This window comes from Periophthalmus magnuspinnatus, chromosome 23 (genome assembly GCF_009829125.3).
Source record: "Periophthalmus magnuspinnatus isolate fPerMag1 chromosome 23, fPerMag1.2.pri, whole genome shotgun sequence".
Classification (NCBI taxonomy): domain Eukaryota; kingdom Metazoa; phylum Chordata; class Actinopteri; order Gobiiformes; family Gobiidae; genus Periophthalmus; species Periophthalmus magnuspinnatus.
The window spans coordinates 6,023,552-6,048,654 of NC_047148.1; the positions used below are offsets into that span (position 1 = coordinate 6,023,552).

At 37.1% G+C, this 25,103-nt stretch overlaps 1 protein-coding gene across 2 annotated transcripts in view; it reads right to left on the reverse strand.

Annotated features, from left to right (window-relative positions):
* The window catches only part of gsap (gamma-secretase activating protein), a 63,147-nt gene that overhangs the window by 6,717 nt on the left and 31,327 nt on the right, over positions 1 to 25,103 (reverse strand). For both annotated transcript variants that reach the window (XM_055231976.1, XM_055231975.1), the window contains 6 exons: positions 23,969 to 24,030; positions 20,329 to 20,424; positions 7,239 to 7,309; positions 6,560 to 6,654; positions 6,360 to 6,479; positions 3,272 to 3,333 (listed from right to left, as the gene is read on the reverse strand). In XM_055231976.1, coding sequence (XP_055087951.1) covers positions 3,272 to 3,333; positions 6,360 to 6,479; positions 6,560 to 6,654; positions 7,239 to 7,309; positions 20,329 to 20,424; positions 23,969 to 24,030 — 506 coding nt within the window. The remainder of the gene's footprint in view (positions 1 to 3,271; positions 3,334 to 6,359; positions 6,480 to 6,559; positions 6,655 to 7,238; positions 7,310 to 20,328; positions 20,425 to 23,968; positions 24,031 to 25,103) is intronic.

The following is a 25,103-nucleotide window of genomic DNA, read 5'->3' on the forward strand; positions in this document are numbered from 1 at the left end:
ATGTTTCCTCATCAAAAACATACCTGGAGTTGTGTTTTATTTCATTCACACATTTAACAAACAAATTCTGTATATTTAGGCTGAGTTCTTCTCTCAAACAGAAAACACTTTGTTACACCTTGTGATGTCATGTGGTAATGCAGGAAGTGCTCCAAACTCTATACATCTTTACTAGAATCACTGGGATGATTTAAGCCTCGGAATTTCCAATCTCTACTGAACTAAAGCTGTTAACTTGAAACCTATCACTTCATGATATCACAAGGCGGACTAAAAGTATTGCTCAGACATGCGTGAATGAAACAAAAAACACAACTCCAGGTTTGTCCCGATATCTCGATGTGCATTACGTGTTGTTTGAATATTGCTGTACAGCCACAGTGCTTCTTTCATTCTCGTTTTGCGAATAAGGCTAATTTTTATTACATTATTTTGTGACTTTAAAGGTCCTATATTACACAAAATTGATTCCTGTGAGCTTCAAGCCATTTTATAATGCTGCTCAAAAACATACCTGGAGTTGTGCTTTATTTAATTCACACAAGTAACCCTTTATTATTACTCTATCTCAATGTGCAAAGTTCAAAATACTCTGTTGCACCTTGTGATGTTATCAAGTGGTAGGTTAAAAGTTAACAGTTACCTTTTACCTTTAGTTCAGTTAAAGATAGGAAATCCCAGGGCTGAAATCATCCAAATGATTCTAAGGTGTATGGAGTTTAAAAACACAGTGGAGCACTTCTTGTATTACCATATGACATCACAAAAGAGAGAATAACTAAATATGCAGGGTCTGTGTGTCAAACATGTGTGAATGAAACAAAACACAACTCTAAGTATGCTTGCGATGAGGAAACAACATTGTAACATGGATCAGAAAATAGCGTAATATGGACACACTAATATGCTCTACTTCGCAGCCAGTATCTAGCATAGTAAATGAAATGTCAGTAGACTGTTTTTTTTTTGTTCTTTTCCAATTGCACTGAAATTGCACTATTTTTCCTCTACTCATTTCTTCCTTTTAAGAGAAACTCAAACTTGTAAACAAATGTTGGCTGCATTTTTGGTTGCACACTAGGACTATACCCGAAACTAAACCTGGACTAGACAAAAACTAAACCAAGTCTGAACCAAACCAAGACCAATGTGAGCACAGCCACTGATGGACGCTTTCAAATTCATTCATTTATACCTGTAGAAGCGACCGGTTTGTTCCCAAGGCTACTATAATAAAAAAAGCTTTCTTGCCACTGCCACCTCTGTAGTTATTTCAAATGATTAGGCTCACAGGGCCACAAAAACAAATAGAGAAATGGTAGAGAAAAATCCAGTTTTCAGTGAAGCTTCTGGGCCACTACTGTTTATTGTATCAGATAAAACTGAGCTGCTGCCAAATCCACCAAACAAAAGGCTAATGGGCAGAAACTGAAAAGGCTAAAAATCCTCAGATCTCACTGTGAACAAAACAAACGCTCCTCTCACAGACAAGACTGTAGAGGCCGGTTGGAGAAAATACAATATTGATGGCAAAACTACTGAATAATATATTTGCAATCTTTTACGTCAGTGGTTCTACTTAAGATAATATTCAGCTTTTTGAGTATCACCAGATTTAAACCCAGACTCAGGACTAAACGTGGTCTAAAATGTGTGATCATGAGTCAAAAACTTGTGACAGGCATAGCAACAATACAACATACAAGTAGATTAGTACAATTCAATGTATGAAAGCTGGGACAATATATTTTGGGTCTTAATATTTATCATCTGTATATTTTCTTTGCAATAGTGGTGAGTTTTTTTGTTTTTTTTTTTGATACAACACGAAAAGATCTGAGCTGCTGAGGGTTGAAAAAGTGTCTGACTATTGCTTCATTCTGCTTTTTATTTCTTGCTTTTTTAAATGTTGCTGTATATATATATAAGCATTTGTTTACTGGCATAATCCTGCTTCATTCTGTTTTGTGTCAGTGGCATAAAGTTGTTTCAATATTATCTTTTATCACAGTATATCTCTGTAGCAATATATATAGCGCTTCAAAATTTGTTATCATGACAGACCTTCCTAGGGACTGCAGATGTAAATTAGCCTGGCTCCTATAATCCAGCAGATTGAGATTTGTTTAATCCAGATGTTCTTTAAAGTGCATTGTCAAATAAACAAATGAATAAATAAGACTAAACCTAAAGAATGATTAACCCATAGCAGGACAAAAACATTAATAGATTTGTCTCTAAATTAGATAATTACTCAAACTGCGCTGTGTAAGTATTCACTGTTCTGATAATAAATTAACTTTATAAAATGCAGTGATCATAACGTAACAGTAATGCATATTTTTTAATGGTGTGTGAACATTGGCAGTTCAATAAAAACTCTGCTACCATGTAAATGCCAAAACATGACGTTCTTGTAGCAAACAGAAGAAGCAAGTTATATTCTGTTGTCTCAAAGGGAGCACAGGAGGCTAATGCTACTTTTAGATTAGCCCAGACCAAAGCAGCTCTAGATAGGTCCCCGGGTGCAGCGCTGCTCCTGACAGTTTGCCCCAGAAGCACTGCTTAATGGTGAGGCCAAATGCAGATTACAGTGAACCGTACCTGACATGGAAAGCGCATTTTTGTACATTCATTTGTCTGTTTTCTTATTTTGCTCTAAGGACAATTTTAAAGGGCTTCTTTTGACACAACCACATGAAACAGAGCCTCTTCTGTTCCACTGTGGCGCGCGGTATGCCCAGCAGTCTCCCATCCAAGCACTAACCAGGGCCAACCCCGCTTAGCTTCTGAGATCAAACGAGATTGGGTATTATAATGGTGGTACGGCTGCCAACTTTGGTAAATGGGACTGGCATTTCAAACTGTGACACATCGTTTGCATTGTTATTTTTTGTGATCTGGTGTAAATAAAAAGTACTCAATACTACCTATAGTACTACCACTAAATATCGTAACAGTACAGTAACATATGCCTAGAAACAGTGACTACTGACTCTGGACCCTCTACCCGCTGCAGCCAATTACACTAGTGCGCTGCGAGGGCTCCAGGGGGCTACAGGGAGATGAGCCTGAAAATAACTTCAAACTACTAATTGGACCAGTGTGGGGACTTGGGCAAGATCCAAACTCCACAAATAGATACTGTTATAATAGCATCATATATTGTATAACTGCTGATAGTGTGTGCGCATAGACAGAAACAGCACTCAATCTTGTTTAGGATTTCCAGTGGATGTAAAATGAGCTTGTTTGGACACTACAGCGGTACCTGAGGTAGTCTCTTGAGGATGCTGAATTTCATTTTCTCGTTGTCATCGCTGTTGTCCAAATCTAGGCAAAAGACAACAACAAAATAAACTTAGAAAACATGGAGAAAAAATGAAATGTGGCCTTCATTTTGGTTGCTTTGAGACAGAAGTGCTAACTGACTTGCGCAGTGTTGTCTGTAAAATGACTACCTGTGAATTCATACCATTCAAGCTGCTTTTTAGATTTTTTTTAAATGCCAAACATCACATCATGGCAGTACATGACACAAGTGTAAAACAAAAGTATAATTTAAGGTTTCATTTAAGTTTTAAGTAAGATTCACCATTAATCTCCTCCTTTTATATTGTCAGAGCAATGATAGCCAGTATAATATTTGTATCTGCAGAATGTTGAGATCCCACAGGATACCCACCTAGACAAAGAAAAACAAGTTCATTTAACAAAATAAGGCCAATTATGAAAGACTTTGAATAGGAATGGGGGGCTTAGACATCATTTATCTCCCATTTAAAACTCACAGACATCTTTCTAGTCATCCAGGTATGATCCTATTTATAACCATGCTCAGACCTAAATCAAAACAAGGAAAATAATAGTGCTAGCCAATATGCTAATAGGTGTGAGAGCATCCATTAGGGGCCTGAACGATTATGCAAAATATGACTCGGGCACAGTTCACACTTAGTGTAGCTCAGTAGACTTAGCCAACAAATTGAAACTGTAAAAAATAGGTGTGTTCATTTCAGAGTAGATAGATGCAGATATAAGGCAGTGTCCAGCAGTAATCTGACCAGAACTGAAGGAGCAGCTTAGATGAGCAGCAAAACGTCTTCAATCTAACACTTTTGTCCAGTTGAGAAAATTGAAATTTTCTTTAACTATAAAAATAAGGCATGAGAAATGAAGCCAGGACCCTATTGCTGTGAGAAAGCCAATATATCTGAAAATAATGGCGGCCGCTAACACAGTAGAGTCTTATATGTGCTAACCAAACAATATCAACTACTGTTATTATTGATGGGAACAGTGCAAGTGCGTGCTAATGAACACACTCTCATTCATACACCAGTGTACATGGACACTGGAGGCAAGGTGGGTGAAGTGTTTTGCCCATGGACACAACAACAGTACGCACTAGAGCCGCTGCCGCTCCACTAATAGAGAAGTAATATCTGTACATCATAATTAGAACAAAATGGAAAGCATTTAAACAAATCAATGTAGCAATGTATGCAGTTTAACATTATATAACTGGTCCAGTGTATTTAGCGAGCACGACTTTATTGACTTATCAGACTGGCACCGAACGCACTTGCTAATATTAACTGAACTGTGAAGCAACGCACGCTCCATCGCATTTTAAATCAACAAAACCCCCACACTATGAAAAGACATTTTAGCCAAAAAAAAAATCCATCTTCTATAATAATTGTCCCGTTCATGAGAGACTGACCAAGCGCCTGTAAATATTTTGGTGCTGTTTATATTTGGCTAGCAGTGTTGTTTAGCTTGCGGACAATGGCTTCTGTTCATGTATTAAATAAACACAATTGTATATTAGCATAAACTGTTAATGTTGTTGACAGTCTTTAAGCTTTGTAGACCCTGTACATAGAGAGACAAGGGAGTAGACAGTAGAGGCTGGTTTAAACGTGCAGCAGTGACATATCCCACAGCGCGGCTTTAATCTCCCTGAAACCGCAAAGAGGGTTATAAAATGTCATGTAACTACCACATTTTTGACAGTGCAAAGAGGCAAATCTGCGGAGGTAATAGTACTGGATTCGAGAAAGGAGAAAGTCATCAAATAAGGACTGTATTTTGGAGTCTTTGGCGGTGTTCACCTGGTCTGATCGGGTTTGATCTCAATTTATCCCTGATGTGGACTTGGTTTAGTTCCAGGTCTAGTCACAGTTTAGGTTGAATTTTAATGTAGTGTGTTAACACAGCCTTAAACTTATGTATGTCACTGTTTAATTGGTCCTCAATTACAGTAATAATACTAAGAAGCTTATTGGTTGTTCATTTATGTTAAATACAGACATACACATCTAATCTAGGTCAGAGCCAAGATTGAGTATTAGATAAATAGATAAAGATCCCGTATTGTTGTCATACAGAATCAGAAAAGCTTTATTGCTAACGGCATCTATGCTAAGGTATACTTTAATATGGGCAGTGATGGGAAGAATACTTTGAAAATGTATTTAGTTCTAGGATACAGAATACCTGCATTAAAAAGTATTTTGTAACATATTTTGATACATGGTCCAATCAGAATACAGTATTCAGTATACATAGAATACTTTGCTCGAGTTTAATTTAATTTACAGCATAAAAAACAAAACAAAGTATTAAAAACAGCTTTATATTTGTTCCACTGTTTGTTATGCATTCATTTATCACTAATTGGAGAAGGAAAGATTGCACTCACCACAAGGGCGGTGTTCCATTTTTTCTCTAATGGTGTAGTTTGAAACCTAAACTGTGTGATTCAGTACAACAATGTATTCTCTTGAGTTTACAAGTAACTGTATTCTGTAGTTGTAACAAACTACAGTTACTCAAAATTTGTATTTTGGATCTGTAGTCTCAGTACATTCAGTTACTTCCCAACACTGACTATGAGGGCATTTAGTTTTGTCTTAAAATTTCAAAATTCAAATTATGAAAAAACTCATTTTGTTTTTATTCTCTAATTTAACTTTTAAAAAAATCTGTTTTATTTTGCTGAATATTTGAGTCAGTAAAGATGAAAACTCTGAACCTATCATAGAACACTTAAATCATAAATGTAGAGTAGTTATCTGAATAGTTCTTGTAAGGTAACACTTTATAATATAACTAACCCTTAATTAGCCTTAATGAAGCATGAAGAAAGACTTGGTTTATAATGAGCAAATAGTTTATTAAGAATGGTTGAGGCTTAATAATACCCGAGCCCTAATTAACACCTAAATTAAGCTGGACTCATTCTTAATAAACAATTTGTCAATTTGTTACTTTTTCATGATTTATTAAGAGTGTAAATAGTGTAGTTTGTTATAAAGTATTTCCAATGAATATTATAATGCATGTATATTTACCCGTCATTAGCCGAGCCACAAATGTCTCTGTGAGCTGCAGCAGTTTGTGGTCGATGTACTGGAGGAAGCTGTGCCGAGGCAGGCAGCGCACAGCCAACACCGCTAACAGGGTATGGAAGCCTGCAAGTCACAAAGGCAAACACTTTATTATTATTCTGGGGACAAACTTAGCCAAAACTCTGTTGAAATGTGTTTAGTACCGGGAGGCAAAGGAAGGCACAGGCCAACTGCAGCTTCAAGGATTCGAAACATGAAATGAAACACGGACCACTCTGCCGCACTGCCCCGCTGGGAACTGCAAAAGAGAGAAATGGTTTAAAAGGGGGTATGAGGTATTTGTAACAGTGACGGTGAGTACTGGAATAACATGGTGAAGATCTAATTAGGTGTTGGTTATACTAAGGAGGTGTTCACACTCACCAAAAAGTGGGAACTAGACCAGAAAAAACGGGACTGGATCAGCACTAAACGCAGTAAAAATCAGGACTAAACTGGGCTCAAACATAACCAAACCCAGGAAACTGTGATTGGACCATATTATTAGGTCCAAGCATAATTTCAGTCCCAGTTTGATGATGTCTCCTTCTTACCTCCATGGGCATAGATAAGGCAAATGCAATACTATGAAACATTCCAGGCAAAGTAATAACATCTCCTTTAAAATGATTTGTCATTAATCTCCGTGTCATTATTCAAACGCACAGGCATGATTCTTGTCTTGAAACTTTATCAAGGTTCCACATGTTCATTTTCAATTTGATTACTTCTTTCCCATAGTTAAACATTCTTCTACCTTCCGTCTGAAGCTATAACTTTTTAATAATAAACTCAAACTACTGTCCGTCGTAAAATATTATACATATACACACATATACTTACAGGGACAAAGCACGTGGGTCCAGCTTGTATTTGAGCCACACAGTTTCCAGCATGTGCCTTATGAGCTCCAGCTAAAAACAAAACAGCAGCAGCACATGTGAGAGGTTAAGGAAGACGTGCACAATTAGACTGAAATGAGACCCAAATAGGCACCCATAGTTCAGCACAGATTACACACTTCAAAGGCAGGCATCTCCAAAACAGAAACAAAACATCACAAGGTTGAGTGGCAAATGCAATGGTGAGATTATGTGACTTCTACTGCGAGAGGCTGGCATGCAATGAGAAAAGCGCAAGTTATTTTAGCAAAGAGGAGACAGCGGGAGATAGAAAATGTCAGTAATGTAATAAGGCTGTAACCATAGAGATAGGAGCAATGCCAAAATATGCAGCGTACAAATAAGTAGAGCTGGGCGATGTGGCAAAAATGTTGTCAGATTTTTTTTTTTTTTTTTTTTTTTTTTTTTTTTTTAATGAATATTTTATTTCAGGAAGAACACATATCACAGGCACATTTTTCCAGTACAAGTATTGTATAAAACATTATTGATCAAAGCCCCTAAGAAAAGTGCTTGTCAAAACTATACCGTGGTCGGTTAGTCCCATCCCATTTTAATATAATAAAGGAGTAGAAAGGAAAAAGACAAAAAACAAAAAACAAAACAAAACAAAAAAAACAAAAACAACAAAAAACAAAAACACACCAAAAACTATTTACAAGAATTGGGGAGCTTACATGGAAAAATAAAGTGTAGTCCAACATTTATATATGCATTATACCGTAAAAATATAAATCTTCACCCAAAATGGAGAAGTCACAAAAAGTCTGTTCTAATTGGAGCGATATACTTAATCCACTTGTTCCAAATACAATAAAATTTGTTCCTTTGAATGTTTATTGTGTACGTTAGCCTTTCCATCTTAAATATTTCATTTACTATATCAATCCAGCCATCCACTGAAGGCGGAGCAGAATTTAGCCATTTTTTAGTGATGTTCTTTTTACTTGCTGCCAGGAGGGCTTGCAACAGCTTTTTATCACTTCTCCGTTCCAAAAGAGCAACCCTACCTAAGTACAAAGTTTCAAAGTTGAATGGCATGTTCACTCCAAAAACTAAGTTTAACCGCACATGGATCTCCCTCCAATACAGTTTTAATTTGGAGCAAGCCCAAAATATGTGGTAGTGATTCCCCTCCTCAGAACCACACTGTCTCCAGCATGCCGACTTATTGCTCCCCTGTGCAGGAGTTCTAAAATATCTAATAATGTTCTTCCAGCAGTGTTCTCTCCAGGACAGGGATGCCGTCGATGACCACTGGAATGACCAGATGCTGTCCCAATCCTCCTCAGTCATTTTAATTGTTGCCTCCTTTTCCCATTTCTGTTTCACATATAGCGTATTACACTTGTCAGTCACATAAAGTGCATTGTATACTTTAGAAATCATTTTTTGGGTAGATAGCCCATATGCCGATTTCAATATTTTAAAAAAAGCTTCTTCAGATTGTGTAAAGTTTGTTAAACTGCAATTTGAGTTAAAATAATGTCTGATTTGTAAGTATCTGTAAAAGTCATTTGCCCGCAGATTGTATCCACTTTGCATTGCCTGAAAGCTGAGAAAAGTGTTTCTCTCTGTGTATGACAAGTAGGTGGTCAGACCCCTGTCTATCCAAGCTTTGAAAACACAATCACTTCTGTTCGGGGGAAACTCTGTGTCATAAGCACACCATCTAAATAGAGTTATCATTTTCTGAATTTGAGTTAAATTTACCACCTTTTGCCAGATCTTCAAAGTTAAACCCATGCAACAGTTGCCCATTTCACCCACCTGTGACCATAGATTTTTATCCCCTATAAAGGCCTGCAAAGGGAACTTTTTTATCATTTTAAACTCCATTTCCTTCCACTTTGCTTTGTAATCATCATTGCACCAATAAAGAAGCGGAACCAACTGAGATGCATAGTAATAATGTCTTAAGCAGGGAAGGGCCATGCCTCCTTTTTCTCTTCTTAATTGCATTGTACTATACCGCACCCTAGGTTTCTTACCTTCCCAGATAAAACGTGATATCTGTTTGTCCCACTCCCTGAAATAATTGTCCGGTACTTCCACTGGGAGTGTTCTGAACAAGTATAGCAATTTAGGAAGTACGGACATTTTGATGGAGTTCACTCTGGAGGTCAAACTTAAAAAAGGGATGAGACTCCATCTATACAAATCCTCTTTGATTGCTAATGACAGCGGTTCATAGTTTATTTGAAACAGATTTGAAAGATCTTTAGTCATTGTGATACCCAAATATTTCATTCCCGTTGCTTCCCAGTTCAAATTATATCCTTCCTGTAGCTTTACTGAAGCAGTGAAGTTTATGGCCATCACCTGTGTTTTGGCAATATTAAGCCTGTAACCAGATAAATTCCCAAATTCTTTCAACATAATCATCAGCTCATTAAATGACTTCTCAGGATCCTCCATGTAAACTAGTACATCGTCTGCGAACATTGCCACCTTATGTTCAACCCCTGCCATTGTCACCCCTTTAATCTGGGAGCTTTGTCTTATCCATTGTCCAAGAGGCTCAATAAATAAAGAAAATAACAGCGGAGAAATTGGGCAGCCCTGTCTACTTCCCCTTTCCAACTGAAATGAGTCTGAGAGATCACCATTAATTTTTACCTGTGCAGTTGGTTTTGAATATAGAGATTGGATCACTCTGGTAAATTTGCCATGAAAAGCAAATCTGTCCATTACTTTATAGAGAAAAAGCCACCTTACAGAGTCAAAGGCCTTTTCTGCATCTAGCCCCACTATTAATGCTTCAGTTTTTTGACGTGTTACGTGATCTATAATATGTAGTGACTTCCTGATGTTGTCCAATGTTTGTCTTTGATGAATAAATCCTGTCTGGTCTAGATTAATTATCTCTGGCAGAATATTTTCTAATCGACGTGCCAATATGGAAGTAAATAATTTATAATCCACATTGAGGACACTTATAGGTCTATAGTTTCCACATTCTTGTTTGTCTTTATTTTCTTTTGGGATCAGTGATATAATGGCTTCGCACCATGAGGGAGGAATTTCACCTGTTTGTAATACCCAGTTAAATGTCCGCAGCAACAGTGGTGTTAGATTTGCCCTCAGGCATTTATACCACTCTCCTGTGTACCCATCAGAGCCTGGGGATTTACCAGACTTCAACTTTGTTATGGCAAGGTTAACTTCTTTGATTGTGATTGGTTTCACTAACATCTCATTTTGTGAATCTTGGATTTTGGGCAGCTCAAGGCCACTCAAAAACCTATCAATACTCTTCTCATTAGCTGCTGGTGGTTGAGTATATAATTCTTGATAGAATTTCCCAAAACATTCTTTAATTTTCTCCCTCGAATCTATCACCTGACCAGTAGTAGGATTTTTTATCTTATAAATTGTATTCTCCCTTTGTTGTTTTCGCAGTTTATAGGCCAAAATTTTTGCCGATCTTGCTCCAACCTCATAGTGTTTCTGTTTCAAAAACGTCAACTTTTTTTGCACTTCTAAATTATAAATCTCATCTATTTGTTTCTGTACTTTCTTTATTTCAGCTCTCAACTGGACATTGATGTTTTGGCTGTCCCTGTTTTGCATCTGTTTCAATTTTGCCTGTAGATCTGCCAGACTTTGACCCCTAGTTTTTTTCATGAACGCTGTTAGGGAGATAAGTTTCCCTCTTAAAACTGCTTTTAATGCATCCCATAAGATTGTGGGCTTAATTATACCATCATCATTAAATTCCAGATATTCTTTAATATCTTTTTTAAGTTTCTCTACTGTTGTGGAGTCATTGAGTTTCCACGAGGTTCTCTTTGTATCTTTTTTTAAATCTAGCAGCAGGATTATTGGGCTATGGTCTGATATGTCGATCGTTAATATTTGAGAATCCTTTATCTTAAGTCTATCAGAACTAAAGACAAAGTAATAATCAATCCTTGAGTAAACTGAGTGTGGGCTTGAAAAATGTGTATAATCTCTAGTTGTTGGGTGCATATCTCTCCATACATCTATAACACCCAGCTCCTCCATCAAGGATCTAACTTTTTTTGTTAGTGGGTTACTCTGGGTGCTCCTCCGTGATGAGTCCAGGTTTGGGTCTAGCCTGATATTAAAATCTCCGCCACAAATCACCAGACCATGGGACGTGGCCATCAGCTCAAAGATGCTTTTATAGAAGGGCCAATCACTCCCTGGTGGAGCGTATACATTTATCAAAGTTATATCAATGCCCTCTAATCTACCAGTAATTTTAATAAATCGTCCTCCCTCATCTATAATCTCGGACCCATGTTCATATGTCAGTTCACTAGATATTAATGTGGCAACTCCTCTTTTATGAGCCTGTTTGTATGATGAGGCAAATACATATTTAAAACCTTGCCTCTGAAGCTTATCGTGCTCTAACCCAGACATATGTGTTTCCTGGAGAAAAGCTATTTGGGCCTTTTCTTTTTTAAGTTTAGAAAGAATTTTAGATCGCTTAATTGGATTTAATACTCCATTCACGTTAAAAGAAATGCATTTCAGTACATCACTATGCATATTTCCTTAGTCTAGTAAAGTAAACAACTCCAATCAGAACTATTGTGTAGCTACCCCTTTTAACGAAACAACAAACACGAACATAAAAACTACAACTAAACCTTGTAGTAGTTAAAACAATTAAACCGCGAACATTCATACCCACTTCCAAGGATGAGGTCCCAACTCTATTGGACCTCGGCTCCAGGGGATATCCTCTTTGGCCTGCTTGGCGTCGAGGGCCCTCTGAAACAGTCATTTTACTATTGTCCCCGACATTAAATATTTCACGTCCTGCATCCAAGTTCTTAAGTCCTTCTCAAAATATATCCACTCCATACCTGTCCATTATTGCTCCTTCAATTGCTGGTACCTTCAGATACTTCCCGCCTGAACACCTGTAGCTTTTCTTTAAAACCCCGTTTACGTCGTCCTGGCGCTGGCATCCAACTGTACCGCTGTAGTTTCTCCAGAGAGGAAACCGGGCGCTCCACCCTCGTTACAGGTAAACCTTTATCAGCCAGATCTGACGCAGCCTCCTCTACTGAATCATATATCTTCGTCTCATCCTTCAGGAAGACCTTAAGTCGAGCTGGATACAGCGTTTGAAATCTTATGCTGCTTGCTTTAAGGACCCTCCTGATCTCTCCGTATTCCTTTCTTCTTGCCAAAACATCTGGCGCATAGTCGTGATCCAGGTTGATTTTGCTCCCCTTCCATGTGAAGCCTTTCCTTTGCCAGGCCGCTCTGAGCACTTCGTCTTTGATCCGGTAACTTTGGAATCTGATGATTATAGATCTGGGCTGGCTGTCCACCGGGGGTCGCGGCGCCAAGGCTCGATGCGCTCTCTCGATTAGCAAATCTTTAGTAGTTGGGAGATCCAGGTTTTCACGCAGTAACTGCTCCACAAACGGGATAACTGATAGAGCCGTGGACCCCTCAGCCCCCTCCGGGACACCGTAAATTCTTATGTTCTTCCTACGGGAGCGTCCCTCTAAGTCAGATACTTTTAGTTGAAGTTGCACTTGTTGCTTCACTAATTCAGTAATGATGTCCTCCGCCCCCTGCACACGATCATCGATAGTTACAAACCTTTGCTCCACTTCGTCCAATCTCACATTTGTCTGTGCAATATCTTGTTTTAAGTCGCCAAATTGTTTTTTATTCTCCTCTCGCATCTCTCTAATTTCCTTCAGGATTAATGACAGTTTATCCTCGCCGCCGGCCTCACCGCTGCCCTCATCTTGGCTAACAGAGTTAGCGTCTTCATCTTCAAAGTTTTTCTCGTGTAGTGGAGCGTTCCTCCTTTGACTTTTCTTGGATGTCATTTTCTTCCCCTTTTAACACATTCCTAGTGTGGCAGAACACGCTTCATAAGTTCGTTTAGGGGATTTTTTTAATCAATTTGTCGCTGCGGACTTTTCACGCTGCCATCACTGGTGGTGACCCGGAAGCGCCCGTTGTCAGATTTTTATTATTTTTTTCTTATATTGATTATTCTACAATTTTATATTATCTCAGTTTACTTTATCATCTCAAAAACATTGGCTTTCATAGATTTTGTGAACAGACAAAAACAAACAATATATCATTTCTTCCAATTTCTTTCTCCAAAAACATGCTTATGACACCACTTTTGGGGCTATACACTTCTTAATTGAAACCCACAACCATATCACTGACAATTAGACTTAGCTGAATCTCAAACTTGCCCAAATAAAGTAAACTGGGGCTACAATTCAACACTAAATACATCTCAAAATATACTTCCAACTCACATACAACTACAGAGGTTCAGTCTTAGGCTTAGAAAATCTCCTTCCTCGCCATACTTTTTTATTTTTAAAGAAAGGATAGCACAGTTTTGGAGTATATTTTTTCTGGTATTGTGAGTGCAAGAAGTTTTGAAAGGCATGTTTTCAAATCAATAATCAGTCCACAGCACACAATACAACTCAAGGGCCAGAAACACTGGAGAGAAGACTGAATGAAATATGAAAAACTGAACTAAGGCTACACAAATCCCATACATTTCAGACCATTGCTCAAAGTCTAATCTTCAGAGTAAACAAGTTTTATTTATTGAAAAGATGCAATATGTTGGTGTTTGCAAGAGAGTATTTGCATTTTAATGATTGGACCGATTGAAATTTTGATTCAATACTGATTAGATGGCTACCAGTTTAATGAAGGTAGAGTATTCATTTTACTGTATAATCAATAATGTTGCTTTCAGTAAGACATTTATTGTATTCAGATCTGCAAAGTTTCCAAAGTAATTTTATCTTTAAGGTAATTTCTCTGGGCAAAATGTTCGAAGTTGTGACATTTTCTCTTGCATCAGAATAAATGTGAAGACCTTGCCCATTCATATCTTTGAAATTAGTCGCAAACTGTTCTCCCACGACCTCCGAGTGGGTATTTCAAATATCTTAAACATCAAAATTGACTTTTCCAAAATCTGTTAAGACGAGTAAAAATGATAATAATACTTCAATAACAAACCTACGTGAACAGTGTATAAAAAACACAAATACCACATGATTAAAGTATAAAGATTCAAAATGATTATACCACATAGGGCTGCAAGCGTAATTAATGATATTTTGAGTGGACACAAATATAAAGAGTGTTTTTAAGAGTATTTTTAAGTCCAATAATTTCCTGCACAAACAACATATCTTGTCCTATAAATGTCTCATTCTGCATGGAAATAGATAACCCTGTAGTTTAGATTTGTACAAACATTTCCCTGGTAAATCCAGAATGATATCTCTGTATTTTTATATAGGCTGATATCAGTCTGTGCGACATGTCCTCTGTTACGTCTCAAGCCCGGTCAAACGTGATCATGCACTCAGATTTGATTGTTTTATCAGTGACACATGTGAAATGAAGGAGCTCATTGGTCACCTATTATTTCCACATAAAATGTAATTTAACTCACCTCAGATTAATAGTTTAGTGCTTCACCCACTGATTCTGCAGAAATCTGGGATGTTTTTCAGCCCCCTGTGATTTTTTTTTTTCCCTTTATTTTTTCCGATACCAGTGGAGAATACCTGTCTTTGATTGGCTAGTTCACCTGTCAATTGGTGCCCAGACTCACACTTTTGCAAAGTCTTGAAGAGTGTGATCTGGATCCCAGGACATACAAAATTGTTCTGAAATGTGATTCTTGTATTAACGTGTCAGTTCATTTATTTATTTTTTTGTCAATTCTCCCCATTTAAAATGTGAGCGTTTGTTGAATCCTGTTATTAAATATTATTAAAACATAATTAAAGCAGATCTAATCATAATAGGAAGGCCTGTCAGAAAAATCACAATTTGATATTTTTCCTAAATTGTTCAGCCCGACTCTCTCTATAAAAAAAACAAAAAACAGTCCATTGCAGAGTAGACAAACAAATATTGAGGCAATAATTCCCCATTTTTCAATACTATTTTAATCTGCAACAAAACAAGTGCTTCTTCAGCCACTATCTCATAATCCCTTTGCGTTGCTCCATTAAAATAAAACTCAGATTCAGCGATTTGTCCTAATGAGCCTTGTCCTGACAAAAGACTGGATTTACTCAGAGTGCTTCCCGCTGAGGGGAGAAGTTTAACAACCTTGGCTACAGCATAACTTTCCTGCTGCATAATTAAGACTATATCTGCAAATTTTGATTCAGTGTGTAGCTTTTAATTCATCTCCTCCATTAGAGTCATTCAATATTACAGGGGATTTAAAAAAAAAAAAAAAAAAAAAAAAAAAAATTAAAGCTAAACTTGGTCAGAAGTAGAAGAGCTGGGCACATTTTAAATAAAAGAACACGGAGTCAATTTATAGTCTGGTCTAGTCTAAATAACCAGCTGTACTGTGCCCTTTGAGCAGAAATGGGAAAGGGAAAGTGTGTGAGTTTTATAGCAAAAAGGTAAATGATTAGATGGTAGGAGGAAGGATTTTTCTTAAATATTTTATCAACATTTAAACTTAAGTCTGTGTCAAAGTAAACATGTTTAAATCATGTATTGAATTTGCTGGTAAAAATGATTATTATGTTGATGCAGTCTTCGTTACAAAAACATTGTGCATTATGTAAAATGGTAAGACAAAAGAAAAGAAAAAAGATTTGAACCTCACTCTTTGGGTTACCAGATCCTGTGGCAAAATCACTTGGAAATAAACCTGTAAGGCTTCTCTGATCTGAATGGACACTACCTAAACTCCAGCATCTGCAGAGAATGCTGAGAATGAGAAAAACTTAGATGTGTCCACGGGCTGCTGTAAAATGTGATTTACCAGTGCATTCTACATGAACTACTTAAAAAGTATTGAGAACAAACTGAACATATGTTAATAAGTCGGTGTTTTCCGGCGTGGGAAATCAACTCGAGTTTACAGAAAGTACTAAATAATGCCCTTATATTACTCAACAGGCAAGAATGAAACAACAGTCATGTTCTCAATGAGGGACCATCATGATTCAATAACATAGCAGAAAGGTCAAAAAGCTAATTTCATATTATACACCCCCTCACATTGGCTGAAATCATAAAAACTCTCAGCATCTGGGGTTGGCGAAGGCGAATACATTACTATGACGTTAATGCAGTGTATAGGTGCAATTTATCACAGCAGAACCTCCTTGGCTTTTAAACGCTGTAATCTGTTTGAGCTCCAACTTCTCCCCAGTGTCAACGCAGCCATTAGTCTCAATAAGCAGCGACAAGAGAGGAGATGTTCTTTATATGAGCAGAGAGGAGCTTTGTCCACAACAATTCAGAGGTTTAACAAACAGGCTGGGATTGAGTGCGAGCATTATGTTTTTCACTTGAGTGTTTTTTAATTAGACTCCATCTTTGGACGGGGGCATTCATAACGAAGTGGGGCTGATTTACAGGGTTCCTCATACAATATTGGTAATGTGACGATATGGTTCGTTGATATAAATCACTATAATTAAAGACGTATGCATTTTTAGAACAGTTTTGATGCTCATTTGGAATATTGGTGGTTTGATGATATACAATAATGCTGAAACTAATTTATGCCACACACAGTAGGATTTTGAACAAAAAAATATTATAAATGTACAATATTGTAAAAAAACAAAACAAAACAAAAAAAACATGAACTGCATTACATAAATATCTATGAAACTCTAGTAGTAGTAAGTCTGTATCTATAGTAGGTATTTATTCAAACTTTTACAACTCAAATTTTATCATGGAACAGAAAAATAACTAAATGTTCTTCACTAGTACAGAGAAAAAGTCCTGCCACACCCCTCTCTTCACATCTGTTTCACACATATTTGTCTTGTGCAATATAAGTTAAGATCTTTAATCTTTAAAAATAAATAGATAATTTGAAGGAAAAAGAACATTTCAACTGGACAAAAGTTTTAGAGTTTCACTGTTTATCCAAGTGGCTCCTTCAGTTCTATATTATTTTAAATTGGATTAAACTGTGACTGTAATCAAGTTCTATACATTGTCAATATCATAATTAAATCAAAACTATAATCACAATAACTACCTTTTGCTACAGTTGTGCCGTAGTAAATATTATTTCATGACACTCTGTTTCCACCACTCCTGTTTGTCCTACATATTCCAGCAAGGCCTTTTAAAAACTAAAACATTTCGCAAAGTTAAATAAAAAATGTGGGAATTTTATATATTTTATAAGAGTATAATTTGTCTGATGGGAACACATAACATTATAACATGCATTTTTTTCATACAAAGGCAGTAAAACTAATGGTCTGTGTGTGAAAACCTTTGGATATTTGGGCCTGTTTCCAATTATGGTTTTGATTACCCAAGAACGGATGACTGCGTAACCGTAAAGTTATGAAACTACAGCTACTGACCCTTGACAAACTATAGTGCGGAACAAGATTGAGCAACTAAATGATTAGAATTCATACATTTTAATTATAAGACATAAGCTGGGATGTCAAATACAAAAATACCAAGAAACGATACCGCATTCTTTGTTGTCCGACAGCAAATCATGTGCCTCCATATTACTCTGCTCTGCATCCTCTGCCCTGAAACCAAATGACTTCATGTCCTCTTTCACTACATCCATAAATCTCCACTTGAACCTTTCTGGACCTCCTATTTGAAGGCCATTTTATTACTATGACTTTGAAAAGTATTTTTGAGCACACAATTTTAACATTAGAGTAATATATAGGTATGGAAAACAAGTAGCAAAGAAGTGACGTGCATATAAAACTCAATTGTTGCCAGTAGAGGTTTAAATAAGGCCAAAAACGTTAGTCTCTAATAGCCAAACATGTTTTGTGCTGTATGCAAATTTGAGCACCGACGTAAACACAAGTACCAGTGAAGATGACTTTCAAAATGTATGAATAAAACAAAATGCAAGGTATGTTTTTCATTGCAACATCGCTCAAAAATGTCAGCTCAGCATAATTTGTACCCTAGCACTTAAATGCTATCAGGTCTTCTTCCTGTTCATCTTTGCACTCTCATAAATGTAACTTTAACATTCCTATTTTACATTCTGAACACAAACAAAGGTCAATGTAATTTAATTAATTAATTTCTTACTCGCTTACTCATTACTTACTTGCTCCAAACCTCTGATGTCAAGAAATAACTTACCGTAATCACAATATTGATTACAATTTGATGAACTGCACAACCCTGTTTTATTTTTACCGTGTGGTCATAATACATCTGAAAAATCTCTGCTCAAATTTCTATACAAGCTTCAATACTAGTTTTCTGGGTATCATTTCTTGACAAGCCCATACAAGCACGTCCATAGTAATAGCTTGATTCAAATGCCTAGAGAACAAAGCAACGGAAACTTTCCTCTAATGAGCAGATTTATTGCGTTTGGGTGAATAATTTTGTAATAATTTTCATTCATTTCTGCGTTTGAACCTTGGGACATGCTGTACTAACCCGATCCACTGAGCGCTTCAACACATCGGGGCGCCTGGTATTTTCTGCCATTTACAATTCAACAAAATCCCAAAAGCACACCCTGATTTCCATTCACTCTCCTTCTCACCCTTGGCCTGTTTTAATACCGTGTTGTGTTGATATGTTCCCTGTCTCTTTTTTGCATCAGTAGCTGGAGGTGTGAAGCGCGCTGTACCAAACAAGAATACTAAAGACCACAACACAAATGGCTCTATGGGGAACAAATAAAACGTGTGTACAACAATTGGTTTGAAATTCCTGCCCTGTCAGTGACGCCTGAATGCAGCATGAAGCTAAAAATGTGAGCAAATATAGTATTTATCTGTGGAAACTGGTGGTAACAGAGTGAATAATGGGAAATAGGATCGTGCATGAACTGAAAAATCCAAATGAAAACTCAGTAATAATAAACTATAATCTGAACTGATAAATTACTTTTCTGTACTAGCGGTCTTTATTATGGACGGTTAGTTGGGGGGGCTTTTATCATGTTTACATTTACCTATGCTTTTTCAAGTCTGTCCCTAAAATGATTAAATATCTGGCAGAAATATAGGCCTACATTGCTACACTAGAGTAAAAATATCTTTGCAAAACTATCAAATACAATATACTGATGATGTGAAAACCAATTTTGGTCCATTATTCTTATTCTGTTTTCTTGTTTTGAGGCCTTGTACACATTGGCAGATGTTGCAGGCTGTTTTACATACGTGCCTTTGCTATTTGACACATTTCTGTTGTACCACTGGTAAACACAGATACAAAACAGTGGATGCAGCATGGTACTCCTGACCAATGTGAAAAGCTGTCATTATTTATTGCTGTGTGTGTGATTTCTGTTTGTACTATTCAATTTTAACATGTCAATTTTACTGCTATTCAGTTCTTATTTTGTAAGCAAGAATGAAATAGTAAAAAATGGTAAATGGTCAAATTTTGATATAGCGCTTTTCCATCTTCAAGGCACTCAAATCACTTTACATCAAGGAACCAGTCACACACACACATTCATACACCGATGTACGCAGTGGGTTAGGTGTCTTGCCCAAAGACACAACGACAGCATTCATCTGTGGGAGCTGGAATCACACCGCCAAACTGTACCAATGATGTTTATGTAGAGAGCGGGGGATTCGAACTGCCAGCCTTCGAATCAGGATAAACGCTCTACTAACTGAGCTACTGTCGTTCATTATAAAATCTTACTTAATCAAGTTGAATAGTTTTCTTAAGGATGAAAACTAGTACAGTATAGGTAAAACTAGAACAGTATAGGTAAATGAGGATATAGTAGTGCTGGTAACTACTAAGAGCTAACGCCCCTTTCCAGTTTGATGTTTACAAAGTCCGATACTTTGACCAAATATGGTAATCACCTCAACTTTATTTTACACAGTTTATGTGCCCTGGATTCTTTTATCTACTGTATACACAATCACAAGTAGCTAAAAGCGGACATCAGGGTTTTTTTTTTTCCTACCGAGCCATTTGAACCATTGAGTGACACTTAAAACTACAATTTACATAAACTTTACTTCAAGATGTTTGGATTGTAAAATAGGCAGCACACTTACCAGCTTTGCCACATAGTTGACTACTAGCGAATCAATTTTCTTCTTCCCCAAACGAGGGAGGTGTCTGTTGAGATGATCCCGCAGCTTGTCAACAGTCTACAATGAGGAGAAATAAAAATGCAACGTCATTATTTTGGAGAGACTTTAAATGTGTGTATATCTTGTAACTTTGTGGCGCGCTCAGCAAGGTCAGCTCAAGTTCATCTCGAATTTCTCCCATGACTAAAAAATGTCCCTAAATTAGCCAAAAAGAAGTAGAGAAGACAGAGAGGAAGAGATTTGTGAACCTGGAGATATAAAGTGTCAAAAAGACGATGTAATTTAGGTAGAAAGGAAAGAAGAAACACAGAAGGAGTTTAAGGAAGGAGAGATGCAGAGACAAGAGGTCCGGGTCGCCCTAAGAATAGAATGAACTCTATTAAATTGAAGCTCTTTAAGTATGCTGTCTTTAGTATAAGCTGATAGGAACAGAGGTGGGAAGAGCAGTGAAAATGCATGTATAAGTAGTTTATATGGTAAAAAATACTCAAGTAAAATGAATATATTTAGTGTCAAAATGCAGAAGATAGCCAGTTTGGTAATTGTGCATAGGTGCATACTGTTATTGTGACCCTTAATAAAATCTTCCCCATTGTAGTTGCAGAAATGTGGAAGGCATCTGGCATAAAAGTCTTTCAATAGATGGCAAGGTTTCCAGAGGGACCGCCACCAACACTTATACACTTTTTTCATACTAGGGAATTGGGGTAACATGTCTTGCCTAAGGATACAACGACAGAACTTGGTCCCGACGCAAATCAATCCTCCGATCATTCCAGTTCCATAAATGTGGAAGGCATCTGGCATAAAAGTCTCCCAAAAGGTGGCTAATAGGCTAAACCTCCTTGTTAAAGCCTGATGACATCAGATCTCAGGAGATAAAGGGTTGGGCCTGGATTTGGATGAGAGACCACTGGGGATATCAGGTGTCACAGTGGGGCGCCAGTGGCAAAAACAGTTGCATAGTATGAATGTGGTGTGTGTGTGTGTGTGAGTCTTGGTGGTAGTCGGAGGGGCTGATGGGGCACATTGCCAGCCTCACTTTTGTCATTTTACCCTCAGGCAGCTTACCACAATGAGTATGGAGTGACTGAACAATAAAGCATCTTTGATTGTCCAAAAAAATCACTGTAAATGAGTGGATGTTGTTGTTGTTGGTTGTTGTTGTTGTTTGTGTTTGTGGTTGTTGTTTGTGGTTGTTGTTGTTGTTTGTGGTTGTTGTTTGTGGTTGTTGTTGTTTGTGGTTGTTGTTGTTTGTGGTTGTTGTTGTTGTTTGTGGTTGTTGTTTGTGGTTGTTGTTGTTGTTTGTGGTTGTTGTTTGTGGTTGTTGTTGTTTGTGGTTGTTGTTGTTTGTGGTTGTTGTTGTTGTTTGCGGTTGTCGTTTGCTGTTGTTTGTGGTTGTTGTTGTTTGTGGTTGTTGTTGTTTGTGGTTGTTGTTGTTTGTGGTTGTTGTTTGTGGTTGTTGTTGTATAACTGGTTAAATGTAACAAATCAGGGAAATTCTGCATTGTAATTTAAACTGTAGCAATAGTAATGTTTTGTTTTTTTTTATTATTGGGGCAACCCCGTGGGGAAAAAAACAAAACATAAATAAATAAAATGAAATGGTTACTGCCATTTCTAAATATCAAGTTGCCTATCAAAAACACACTGTAAATCTAATACTGAGACCTGTAGATGCCCTATTCTTTTTTTACAGTGTGATTTCGGACCGTTACACCTGGGAGGATGCCGCCGCTGCTTGGGTAAAATAATCGGTTGTCAGCGTTTGTCTAAGTCGCAGCAGTCCATGGATCAGAGCAAAAGTGAAATTTGTCCACGGCCGAAGCTCTCACGGAGTTTTAGATCAAACATGAATGGGCCGTTTGACAGGAAGCATTTTACAAGACAAAGTTTCACTGTCTTTGTGTCCTCTTTACGCTCTTATCTACCAAATATCTGTAGTGTCAGTTTCACCAGTCAAATACAAGCTATGGAAATACGCATTTCATAACAACAGGTCTAAAAGGAACTTAAGATAATGGCTGGCTAATATATCAGGCCGACTTGCACTTTGTAGCTTATCAACAAAGGTAAATGGTAAATGGTTTGTATAGCCATTTTTTTTTTTTTACCTTCTAGGCACTTTACATCAAGAAACCACTCACTCATTCACATATACATTTATGGTATGGTATGGTATGCTTTTATTTGAAACAGGGACAGTGCACAACATTACATTGACCTTAAAAAAAAAAAGGAGAGATGTTTGGTGCCAGGTTATAGCATAAATGCTAATTTCCACCTGTAGTCCCTGGACAGGCTGATGTTTAGTAAATAAATAATACACCAATGTATGCAGTCACTGGGGGCAAGGTGGGTTAAGTGTCTTGCCAAAGGACAAAATGACAGTATTTATCTGTGGGAGCTAGAATTGCACTGTCAACCTGTGGGTCAGTAGATCTACCCACTCAACGTTTGGAACAGTGGACAAACACTCAACTGAGCTACTTCGCATTAAACCTTCAACATAGACTGATGCTTGGTGCAGAGAGGAAAGGGCACTGGACAAAATGTGATTACACTGCTTCGTTATAGGTCAATAGTAAGACAGGACTGTGGATACCTATTGATGTCATTTTTCCTTATACTTTTATTATACAAAGGAGGGCATAGACAGTAATTGAGTTTGTAGTCATTTCAAAAGGCAAACATTTTTTGGGGGGAATGATTAGATAACGTATAATCATAAATGCGGTAATGTTAGAATAATGCATTGTGTAAAGTTGCACATAACAAACATCTGGCTGCAGAACTATAGGCCTGTCTTACGTTTTGCTGCTATTTGAAATGAATGAAAAAAGAGGCCATCTTTAAAAAAAAAAAAAGTAAAAAATAGCACTGTTGCATCATCTTATTTTCTATTAATCGACATTTAAAGGCATTATTTAGTCAATAATTTACAACTTCAACTACAAAAATGATTAGGGCTAAGCATTTCCGGGGACTAAGAAAGGACTAAACATGGAAAACATCGCAAACGTTTAACATAATGCAGTGAATGAGACTCATCAGGTATGTTTCTAATAACAATAAAAAGTAAAAAATGTGTCAAATTATAACACCTTAACTGACACCCCTACTGCAGTGCCTTATAATAATTTATTTTTGCATGCTCCATCCTCTAACCTCTGCTGTATTCACATGTCATATTTATCCTCCTTTCCCGTGAACCCCCTCTCTCTATCTCCTCTCTATGCTAACCTTGACTCATTCTCAGATATTACCGCGATCTTGTATTGTCCGCTAATGGAACTTGACATGAGCGCGAGCCCAGTGTCTACATTGATATTCACGCAGTGGCTATCGGATATAATTGACGCCGGGCTTATGAGCATGCTAGTCAAGTTCACCACGGCACAATTCAAAAAAACATTTTCTTTATGGCTGTGAAAGACTTTGTGCACAAGGTCATTGGCCCATTTGAAAAAGCAGTCCATCCTGCTCTAAAGCTGCTCTCGCTAATGCCAATGCTCTCATTTAGGATTCAGTATCTTCAATGGAGATTTCTGAGAATGTAGGAGCAAGTACATTAGTCAGACTAGTGTTGGCTGTGACTCACCAGGCCGATTAGCGCCCTCTGTTGGGGATCCTCTTCTTGGAAAAGTGGTACCAACTTTTTATCTGCAACACAGCAGGATATAGTGAGAGAGTCTAGTAGATAGCGCATGTGTCTAAAGTAGATAATAAAACAGGAAATATAACATAAGAAAACCATTGTTTGAGTTTATGTAAAAACTAACTGTATTATAAAATTAGTTATGGCTGAACATGTTTGAGGGAAAATATCTTTTTACATTTACTTTTTGCATTTTAACAAAATCTTAACCAGGAACAATTGAGATGACTGAAATGTAGTGCTAACTGTTATTCATGGGATCCAGCGTCCTGCTATTACATTTTGGGAACTTTTAACATTCAAAACATATATCTAGTGTTAAATTGGTAATTGTTATGGAACTGCCCTAATGTTTCATAATTCTGTACCCCACGGATATTAATGCAATGACTCATAACTTAGAAAATGCCTATAGAGGTAACATTGTAAATTAGGACACACAACAGAAAGGTTTCCAGAAATTGCAATTACATTTGATCTACTGTTCAATGGGGAATCAGCACTTCAGTTACAATCTTCCAGAAGATGTGAAACAGGCCTCTACTTCAGCAATGTTTAAATCCAGGCTCAAAACAGTTCTGTTTAGCTGTGCATATGACTGAAAGTTTTTTACTCTGCACTTTTCCCCTTTAATGTTAATTTTATGATGATTATTTGTGACTATTTATGTTTTGATTTGTTATATTGTGATTTTGATGTCTTTCTTATTCTGTAAAGCACTTTGAATTACCTTGTGTATGAATTGTGCTATACAAATAAACTTGCCTTGCCTTGAGAATCCATTACTTTCAGTTATAGCATGTTTTGAGCCCTAGTACACTGGACAGACATAATTTGTACAGACAGAAAACCATTCACATTCACAATAGGCAATTTATGCAATTTAGCTTCTAACACAGACATCTTCAGACTGTTGAGGTGGGCTATAATACACTAATAATGATCAGACCATATTTTTACAATCCATCAGAAATGTGCAAAAACATGTCAGTAAATCCCCTGTTTGAGACTCAAGTATTGCGCAAGGGAATGAACTGTAAAATTAAACCCAAAGTAGCAAACACATCACTTTATTCCT